Source organism: Sciurus vulgaris (genome assembly GCF_902686455.1).
Source record: "Sciurus vulgaris genome assembly, chromosome: 10".
In the NCBI taxonomy this organism is placed as follows: Eukaryota; Metazoa; Chordata; class Mammalia; order Rodentia; family Sciuridae; genus Sciurus; species Sciurus vulgaris.
Genome location: NC_136470.1, coordinates 89,937,861 through 89,949,089, shown reverse-complemented (window position 1 = coordinate 89,949,089; position 11,229 = coordinate 89,937,861). Strand labels below are relative to the sequence as shown.

At 41.4% G+C, this 11,229-nt stretch overlaps 1 protein-coding gene across 2 annotated transcripts in view; it reads right to left on the bottom strand.

Annotated features, from left to right (window-relative positions):
- MCF2L2 (MCF.2 cell line derived transforming sequence-like 2) overlaps positions 1-11,229 on the bottom strand; it is a 232,997-nt gene that overhangs the window by 77,720 nt on the left and 144,048 nt on the right. For both annotated transcript variants that reach the window (XM_079101236.1, XM_079101237.1), the window contains one exon: positions 798-880. In XM_079101236.1, coding sequence (XP_078957362.1) covers positions 798-880 — 83 coding nt within the window. The remainder of the gene's footprint in view (positions 1-797; positions 881-11,229) is intronic.

Genomic DNA, 11,229 nt, shown 5'->3' with positions numbered 1-11,229 from the left:
GCTTTCAGAGATCACCCTACTTAACACTCTTACTTTCAGAAATGCTGAATTGGGCCATTCACAACAACTCAAGGATACATTTAATAACTAAGCCCACATCTGTTTCTTTGAGTGTTTCAAAGTGAATGAATGAAAGTAGTCTAATGAAAATAATAAATGACTTTAATCAAGGGGCAAGTTCTTAAAGATGTTTGCTCATTCATTTCATAGGCATATTTTTAGAGACTGGTCAAAAGCCAATCACTACCATAGACCCTGGGGACAGAAGAAGCTCACAAGTCAAATGACATGGATAGAAAAGTGTGACTCCAGCTAGAATAGGGGTTATGATGGGGATTCTGAGGATGAAGAATTTTTTTTTTAATGAATTCCCTTATGCTTTGGTTTTTACCTCCCTAATTTAGGCTAAGCTGCTTTCATGTGTATGCAAACACCTTCCTGTAGACCGAAAAATAGCACTGGATTTGTGTAAATTGTGTCCTTTGAGAAGGAAGAGCTTTTAAAAGGGTTTAAGTCAATATCAACATTAGTTTACATGTAATATTCTCTTAATACTCCATTTTTTTAATACTCCATTTTTGAAACATTGTACCCTTGGAATTTTAGTTTGTAGGATTCTTTTTCAATTGTTGCTTTTGTGAGATGCATGAGTTTTGTTCTCAAGTACATAATGAAGGTTGCTATTTATAATCTATGCTGTGACTTATCTGGCAAAGATAGGGATGAGATTTAAGACAGAGGATTCCTGCCCTCATAGATCTGCAAGAGAGCCCGGCCCCCTGGATCTGCTGACTTACTTGCTAGGGGAAAGGTCTTCTCTGTCAAGCTGCTCCAACTCAGAGTTCCCATCGTCATGGCTTCTTGTAAACATTTCTTCATTCTACAGTGAAAGAAATTTTGGTGAGATCTCGTTTCAGGGGCCTTTTACTCTATATTTTTCTTTCCCCCAATTTCTGTATTTGGTTTGGGTTTTGCTTTTCTAGATGAGCAGCACGGGCAGCTTCTCCTCTGTTCTTTAACTTTTTTGGGGTTTCCCCCAGCCACTCAGATGGGTTACAGTTCACCCTTCAGACTGCCTTTAGGAACATCAAAAACTCATGCTCAAAAACAGGTGTCCTTCATCCTTACTGGCAAAGGGCTATTCACACTGCGCTCTTCCCTCCCCTCACTGGTTCATAAAAACAATTCAGAGTTTGAGCTAGAAGAAACAGGAAAAGGATCACTGCACTCAATATCTCCTTTTTTTTGTTTTTGCTTTAAATGAGAAATCCAGGTATGGAGGAGGTATGACTGGGCGAAGGCCAGAAAGAGCTAGAGACAAAGACCCACACTGGTAAGCCAGTGTGGGCCTCCATGGACTGGTGATTGGCAGTCCCATCATCCCACTGTCCTCCCCAGCAGTGGGATCTTTATTTGGCATGAAGGGGTGGTCACTAGCGCAGGCTCCTAAGCTGGCTGGTGGTTGAGGCCCTGCTGCCCCTCTTGCCAGCTGTGAGATCCTGGGCAAACTCTCCTGGCCCTGGGGCCTCCATTTCCTCACCTGTAACATGGACCCATGTAGCATCTACCCTAGAGAGCTGTGGGAAGAATTAAGGGAGAGCATGTGCTTGGCAAGCAGGAAGCACAATACTGGCTAATTATTTACTTATTCCTTATTAATTAATAGTTCTATGATACTTTCTTTACTATTGATGTTATACAAATTCACTTCATTGTTAAAACTTTCTCCTTCCTTCCTTTCTCTCTCGCTCTCTCTCTCTCTCTCTTTCTCTCTCTATGTGACAGGTTCTCACTATGTTAACCAGGCTATTCTTGAACTCCTAAGCTCCAGTGATCCTTCATCTCAGCCTTTAGCCGTCCTAGTAGTTGAGACCAAAGGCAAGTGCTACCGTCCCTGGTTAAAACCACATTTTCTTTAGAGTAAACTGAGTCCTGCCTTTTTTTGAGAAAAGCTAAGAAATGTCGATTTTAAAATCAGATAGGGGGCAAATTTTAAAAGTTCATCTTCATAAGACTTCTTTTCATAAGTGAAAATCTAAGTCTTTGAAGTTGTATTTGTCATATTTAGGTTTCTCATTGAATCACCTTTTTTTAATTTCAAATTTTTCTCAACGTTTGTTATTGGGACCATTAAGAAAGTACATTACACAAAGTAAGATGTGTAAGAGACTAATGAAAATGAATATTGATGAAAACCTAACATTTTGTGTGTGGGGGTGGGGGGATGGTGGTGGCACAAAGACCTAAGACCTACCTCTAAAAATTAAAAGCCAAATAACAATTCTTATGGAACTCCTTAACAATTTTTATTGCTAAGAAATATTTTTTGGGGTTGGGGATGTAGCGCACTGGTGGAATGTTTGCCTCCCATGTTCCAGGCCTTGGGTTTGATTCCCAAAACCACAAAAGAAAAAATAATAGATAAAAGAATGTTGCTAACCTATGACAAAATATCCAAGATTTAGATATTTTAGATTTGAAGATTTACGTGAAGTAATTATTTATTTTCTTTTGGTTTATGGCGAAATTAAGTTCCTCAGAGTAAGAATAAAAAATTTACTCAAGGTCAAAATTCTTATTAGTGAACAAAAATTAGATGATACCTTGTCCTTAGTTTTGGAAAAGCATTTTATTTCAATCAATTTAAATTTTTTTTTACTTTAACATCAGGTTTTTGGGGTTTAAATTATATACCATAAAATTAACATTTTCATATGTACAATTTATTGTGTTTTGACAGTTAATTGTGTATCCAGTTGTGAACCCTCCACAATCCCAAGTCGCCTATGTCTCTCTGTGGTCGCTCTCTTCCCTCTGCTTTCAGTCCCTGGAAACCACTGCTCAGACTTCTGTCCTCTGGTTTTGCCTTTTCCAGATCGCTATGTGAATGGCATCTTGGAGCACGGAGCCTTCTGAGTCCAGCTTCTCACTAGCAAAATGTTTTGGTGATGCAGCTCTGGGGTTGCCAATATCAATAGTCATGGTTCATTGCTGAGCAGTCTTCACTGTATGGACATACTATATTTTCTTTATCCCCTTCAATAAATATTTTAATCTGATACTATGGACATATTGTTTAGGCTGTATAGATCAGGTTATGGTTTTATTTCAATGAGTTGTTTTACATTTTCATAAAAGGGAATATAGATTTAGAAAAAGCCTCTTGCAAAAGTATTGTGGGGGCAATTTAATGGTAAATAGAAAGGTTTCTCATAAATGAGAACCAAAAGTTAAAAGCTGTGCTTTTCCCCAAGGAATAGGTAGAATATGTTGGATGCGTCTTTGTAAAATAGGGAAGAGTGACAAGCTGTTCGGCCAGTTGTTCATAGTGCAACTGGAGTCTTCTCCCTGGGCTAACAGAAAGAAGTTAAGATGAGGTGTTTTTTTATCTGTGATGCCACCCAGAGCAGGGATTTTGAAATGTTCAGTGGGGGAGACAGGAATAGGAAAGACAATAGGATGAACTGGACAGAACTTTCCTATGTCCATATATAAATACACCACCAATGAAACTCCACATCATGTACAACTACAAGAATGGGATCCTAATTAGAATAAGTTATACTCCATGTGTGCATAATATGTCAGAATACACCTGACTGTCATGTGTATTTAAAAATAACATATAAAATTTTTGTGGATCATTAATATTTTTTGTAGATAAACCTCCAAATCTGGTATCATATCCACAAAGCAAATAGATAAGAAATATTAATTTAGCCAATTTAGCTCTAAAATAAAATACTAACCTTATATTCCAAGTTAATATATATTTTTAAAATAAGATGCCATTCCTATAACAATCTAAATTTTAGTTCACTCTAATATATACATCTGACCAGGTGCTAGAAAATACTTTTCATAAGTCACTGTAGGCAAGTAAATACTTGTCTCAAGATTCAAACAAAATCAATGTTTTTACAACACTATCCAATCTCTTTCTTCATACTCTTTATATAAAGTTTAACTAATTAATATGGCAGTTAAAGTTACACTATATCCTTTTCTAGATCCACATCTATGACGTTCCTGTGCCTGAATTATCCACTGGACTTTGAACTCCAGTCTTACTCATCTTTGGATCCCCAGCATGTAATACAGGGCTTTCAGAAGGAGTAACCACTACTATTGACAAACCTCTCTCTCTCTGTAAAACTTGCTTCTAATTACACAGTTAACGAGGTTCTTTCCGGCTCCAATGATCTATTGTTTGTGGGGTGAATTATAGAGTCTCTTGTTTCATAATAACCTAGTGATGGATACTTTGTAACAATGACTCAAGGTGTAGATCTGAACTTCCTCACCTTTCACACTGAATGATGATGTATCTCCAGTTCATGGGCTTGGTACGAATGGGACACCCTCTTGGGCTTGCAGAAATACCTTGCCACAGACTCAGCTGTATCAGTTTGAGTTCCTGTTTGTTGTCACATGTCAGACAATCAGGGTGGGGCAGAAGGAGACTCCTCTGCCAATCAAGTCTGATGGAATACAACATGGGCACCTTGGAAAGGTTCTCAGCAGATCTGGGAATGGTTTGATAAGAGCCTGCTGTGAGGTAGCTGCCCTGTACATCCATTTTTTGTTAAATCTTAGGTTAGTTGTGTTCTAGTGTAGTAGCTTCCAAAGTCTGACCATAGCCCACAAGCAGCAGCACACTATCATCACACAGATGCCACAGATAAGGAAAACTTTTTCAATTGTATCATAACTGATGTGATACACTCTACTTTAAAATTATGCTATCCATTTTCATTCTGTTTCTTCTTTATTTATTTTTGTTGATGAACCCACCAAACTGAGTTTACATTCACCATTAGGACCTGTAATTTAAAAAATCTCTTATGGGTAAAAAAAAAATAACACAAGTTTGGATATAAGAGGTAGCCTCAGATAGAAATTTCTGGCTTACTTTTTATTTAAAAATAAAAAGACCTCTGCACCTTAGTTCTCTCATCTATAAAATAAGGATAACTATGTTTACATCAGAGGGTTGATATGGCAGTTACAGATAATATGCTAAAATCCTTAGCACTAAAGGCTTGATAAATGATAGTAATGGTTGACTAAAATCTACCTTTTGAGGATTAAATGAGGTTCTGCCTGATTTTCAGTAAGTACTAGGCAATAGCTACCTGCCTATGTAAACCATGGACACCCAATTTTTAAAAAAATATTTTGTTTCAGTTGTGGGTAGACACAATACCTTTATTTTATTTTTATGGGGTGCTGAGGATTGAATCCAGGTCTTCATTCATGCTAGGCAAGTACTCTACCACTGAGCCACAACCCCAGTCCATGGACCCAAATTTTTAACCATGAAGCGCTAGCAAGTTACTCAGTCTCTCTGGGCATTTTCTTCTGTATAAAATGAGGGAGATGTGATTTGGCTATGAAACATACCTCGGCTTATGATATCAAAAACCAAGATAGGTGTTACTGTTTCTGATTTTGAGATGAAAGTTGAGGGTTTTCAAGATGGCGGCCTAGAGGGTGGCTGCATTTCATGTTGCTCCAGGACTCAGGATTCAAAAGAGGAGATATTGAGAGACTTGGGACCAACTCAAAGCAGCCGGGTGGGTCTCTCCCATTGGGGAGGTGTCCCGGATGGGACGGTAGTCCCGGAATGCAGGGAACTTTGTGAAGTAGAGCTGCCCGGCGAGACGCCCCTCCCCCCGCTGGAGCAGTGAACTCGGACAACTGGGAGCATGGAAGAGGAGGCCGCTCAGCACAGCACTGGGACTCGGAGCAACCACTGGGGCTCCGGTGGCTGCCCAAGGGAGGAGCGGCGAGGAGAGCTGTGTGGACTCAGAACACCGGGGCCTGCCCTGAGGAGGAGGAGGAGGAGCGTGGCCACTTGGATTCGGAGTGACTGCACCAGAGCTACAGGCGGTTGCCAGAGGAGGGGCTGCGTGGCGAGCTGTTTGGACTCAGACCACTTCTGAACACCGGGGCCTGACCAGAGGAGGAGGAGTAGGAGTAGGAGTAGGAGTAGGAGGAGCGCGGCGGGTCGTTTGGACTTGCAGTGACTACATTAGAGTTCCAGGCAGCTGCTCAGAGGAGGAGGTGAGTGGTGAGTTGTTTGGACTTAAAGCGACTGCTCCTGAACACAGGGGGGCTGCCTGGAGGAGAAACATGGTGGATTGCTTGGTCTCAAGTGGCCGCACCAGAGCTCCGGGCGGTTGCCCAGAGGACGCGTGCAACGGGTCACGTGGATTCAGAGCCACTCAGAGTGACCGCTCCTGAACACCCGGGGGGTTACCTGGAGGAGGAGGAGGAACGGGGAGGGTCATTTCGACTTGGTGTGATTGATTGCCCTGGGCTACGGGTGGTTGGTGGGAGGAGGAGGCACGCAGTAAGTTGCTTGGACTCCTAGTGACCGTACCGGAATACTGGGCGGCTGTCTGGAGGAAGAGGCGTGTGGCGGGTCTCTGGGACTCAGAGCGATTGTACGGGGCCCCAGGTGGCTGCTCAGAGGAGAGGCCGCATAGCCAGGCGATTAGGTGCACAGCAGGGTCCCAGGATCTAGGAGGCTTCTTGGTGGAAGAGCCCCACAGAGACACGCTTAGGGGCGCAGCGAAGGTTCCAGGACTGCGGGCAGATTCTCTGAGGAGGGGCAGCCTAAGGACATTCATCTGCGAAGGGTGAGGCTCCCAGGCCCAGGAGGTAGGGCCGGGCCCCTGGGAACTTTGCAGAGGAAGGCAGCCCAGCCCAGGCGGTAGCTGTAGATTGAGGGGAACCTCTAGGAACTGACCAGCAAGACCTCCCCACCGGGTGAGTCTTCCCTACTGGGTGAGGTTTCCCCACGAGGATGGTAAAACCAGAGACACAGGCCCAAACAGGCCTTGCCTCAGCCCGCAGCCTAGGTCCCCTTTGGATGACCATTGGTCAACAAGTGGAGGCACCTCTGCCCACTAGCAGGGAATATACTCCACCTGAAGGCCACCACTCCTAGAGAGGCAGCTTCCTTGTGGAGCACTGCATTATCAACTTCCTCCAAGACTTCAGCCTACTGAAGGCTAAGAGGGGATATACTAGAAATCTTCAGGGACATTGTAAGTCAATAGAGGAAATCTGCAATATCTCAGCGGTCCACTGATACCTGAACAATATGAGAAAACAAGGAAAGAAAATGCTGCAAACAAATCTAGATGTTACATCAATAAAACCCAATGACAGCATGGCAGAAGAAATGACAGAAAAGGAGTTCAGAATGTACATAATTAAAATGATCAGAGATGAAAGTTGAATTGTAGCTGAACAGTTTTGGGGAAAATTTAAATCATACGAGGGGAGGAGGGCATATTCAAGTAAAAGCTTGCTTATCAAATAGATCAAAGAAATTGACCCCAGGCCAACCACCAGTGGCTGCTTTATTTCTTTGCTAGCAATTCCTTATGAGCCTCACTGAAGTATAAAATGATACTCTTTTAAAGCAGCACCAGGATGATTTCTTATGAAATCGAGTCCTGGTGCCCTTCAATTATCCTGACTTAGAGTTGTCACGAAGGTACACAGAGAGGGCCAGGTTTCTCAGCTAACTGATCCTGGAAGAGGAAAACAACTCATAAACTACCCCCTCCGGAGGCCAAACAGGTGGGACAGCCCTTTTCTCTTTATTGTCATTTTGTTCTCAAGGAAGAAGGGGCAGCAGTGAAGGAGGCAGGCTGGGCACTGCTCTGAGCGGACATTCCCTTCGACCCCAGCTCCATCCCAGCCTCTCTCCAGAGTTGAAGCACCACCATATGTCCCAGCATATGGGTTGGAGTGGCATCCTAAATGCTGATTCTCATCTTCTCAACAAACGTAGATGATACAATTGTTCCATCACCCCTATATTTTGAAGAAATACATGCTTTTTTTTTTTTTTTCACTTTTCAGAACTTTATTGCATGGTCACATCCATCCACAAAATAGTCCAAATGTAATAGAATAGATCAAGATATTTCAACAAATATACCAAAAATAAATGACAAACACAATGAAGTTTATCTTCACCGCCTAACAGTCTGAAGTAAATATTACTGACTAGTGGGCAGCTCTTCCACATGATGGTTCAAGGACTCGGGTTCCTTTCATATTGTGAAATTGTCATTTTCTAAGGTCTCATCAACAATAGAAATATATGCTTTTAAAGCTGAAAACAAACAAACGAGAAAACAGGCTAATATGGAGCCTGAAGGAATTTTATAGAAACATTTTAACTTCTCTGGAGACTAGCTAAATCTTTTAACAATGTATATTTGAAAAGTACCAACAGCTTATTAAAACTACCAAACTGACTATTTAAAAAAGTACCAGTTGATTACTAAAATTGTTTTTTCTTCCCTAAAAAAGAGAGAGCAAGTTTTGAATGAAATCACAGTCATTTTTCCCTGAAATTAAATGATTCTCCTTTATGATTTTAGGGATGTGTGGAAAGCAAATTCAGTTTCAAGTCTTTTATAGCCCCATGGCTATCTGCTAATTTGAGGTGAAAGTATTCTTTGCCATATTCTGAGAGGAAAGGATCTGCACCACCTTCTTCCTTGAAGTTTTAAGAGTGGTATGAAGCATTAAGGCATTTTCTGGTTTTGCAAATTAAATTATTAATCATGTAAATTAATTATGAAAATGAGAAAAAAAAGAGGTGTGTCAAGTTGGAATCACTGAATAATCATCATAATTCTCTCTACCAAATGGGTGTAGGGGAGGAGAGTAGGGGATAAAGGAAGGAAAATTTCCCCCAAGGGCATCACCTTTCAGCCAAGGTCCAGGGTGGTCTATGAGACAGGGCACCAGCATGAAAATCACCAGCCTTGGGGGTGGCCAGCTCTGGCTTGCCCTCTCCATTGCTGGAACTGCTGGGGGGTGGGGAGGGGGAACCCTATTTATATTTTGACTCAGTAGAATCGAATATGGAAACTAGGAAGAACTTTGGATCAGCAGAAGACACTGACTGAGCCCATCCTGGGACTCATTCCCAGCTGGCTGCTCTGACCTGTTGGTACCACTTCATTGATCTTTTCCAGCAACTTCTTTTCCTACTTTTCATTTCCATTGCCTGCATATGTCACTGTTCAAAATTTCCTTTGAATAACTAGGTGGTCATTTCCTGTGTAAGAAGAGGTAAGGGCCGGCAGCTGCTGTGAGTTAGTTCTTTCAGATCAGTCCTGATAGTGGCAGTGGGAGACGTTTCGAGGAGGGAGGGGAGTGGGCAGAAAGGCCGAGGGACACTGCATAGACTAAAGCCGGTTGGAGGAAAAGGGCAGGTTGGACGAACAAGCATAAACGGTCCTATGGTTTCATGGACGTGGAAAATGATTAGAGTAGGATAAGGGATGGAACTCAGGTGCACACTCTGCCTGTTAACAATTTTCTCTCAGGGTCTCTTATACATAAGCCCTCAAATTTCCCAACTAGTATTTTTTTTTAATTACATATTTTTTTAAATTAAAAATCATAAATTTACATAGGGCAATGTTGTTTGATTCATTCTGATATTTTTTCCCTCCCCCCCACCCTTCTCACCCCTCCCACCCCTCTTTTCCCTCTATATAGTCCTTCCTTCCTCCATTCTTACCACCCTCCTTATCCCTAACCCTAACCTAACCCTAACCCTAACGCTAACCCCTCCCACCCCCCATTATATGTCCTCATCCGCTTATCAGCGAGATCACTCGTCCTTTAGTTTTTTGAGATTGGCTTATCTCACTTAGCATGATATTCTCCAATTTCATCCATTTGCCTGCAAATGCCATAATTTTATCATTCTTCATGGCAGAGTAATAGTCCATTGTATATATATGCCACAGTTTCTTTATCCATTCATCAACTGAAGGGCATCTAGGTTGGTTCCACAATCTGGCTATGGTGAATTGAGCAGCTATGAACATTGATGTGGCTGTATCTCTGTTGTATGCTGATTTTAAGTCCTTTGGGTATAGGCCAAGGAGTGGGATAGCTGGGTCAAATGGTGGTTCCATTCCAAGCTTTCTGAGAAATCTAAATACTGCTTTCCAGAGTGGCTGCACTACTTTGCAGTCCCACCAGCAATGTATGAGTGTACCTTTTTCCCCACATCCTTGCCAACACCTATTGTTGCTGGTGTTCTTGATAATTGCCATTCTAATTGGGGTGAGATAAAATCTTAGGGTAGTTTTGATTTGCATTTCTCTTATTACTAGAGATGTTGAACATTTTTTCATATATCTGTTGATTGCTTGTACATCTTCTGTGAAGTGTCTGTTCATTTCCTTAGCCCATTTGTTGATTGGATTGTTTGTATTCTTGGTGTAGAGTTTTTTGAGTTTTTTAGAGATTCTGGAAATTAGCGCTCTATCTGAAGTATGAATGGCAAAGATATTCTCCCACTCTGTAGGCTCTCTCTTCACATTACTGATAGTTTCCTTTGCTGAGAGAGAGCTTTTTAGTTTCAATCTATCCCAGTTGTTGATTTTTGCTTTTATTTCTTGTGCTATGGGAGTCTTGTTAAGGAAGTCTGATCCTAAGCCAACAAGTTGAAGGTTTGGACCTACTTTTTCTTCTATAAGATGCAGGATCTCTGGTCTGATTCTGAGGTCCTTGATCCATTTTGAGTTGAGTTTTGTGCAGGGTGAGAGATAGGGGTTTAATTTCATTCTTTTGCATATGGTTTTCCAGGTTTCCCAGCACCATTTGTTGAAGAGGCTATCTTTTCTCCATTGCATATTTTTGGCAGCTTTGTCTAGTATGAGAAAATTGTATTTTTTTCGGTTTGTGTCCATGTCCTCTATTCTGTACCATTGATCTACCTGTCTATTTTGGTACCAATACCATGCCGTTTTTGTTACTATTGCTTTGTAATAGAGTTGAAGATCTGGTATTGCGATACCCCCTGCTTCGCTCTTTCTACTGACGATTGCTTTAGCTATTCTGGGTTTCTTATTCTTCCAGATGAATTTCATAATTGCTTGCTCTATTTCTGTAAGGTACATCATTGGGATTTTAATTGGAATTGCATTGAATTTGTATAGCACTTTTGGTAGTATGGCCATTTTGACAATATTAATTCTGCCTATCCAAGAACATGGGAGATCTTTCCATCTTCTAAGGTTTTCTTTAATTTCTTTCTTTAGTGTTCTGTAGTTCTCATTGTAGAGGTCTTTCACCTCTTTTGTGAGATTGATTCCCAAGTATTTTATTTTTTTCGATGCTATTGTGAATGGGGTAGTTTTCCTAATTTCTCTTTCTGAAGATTCATCACTTATG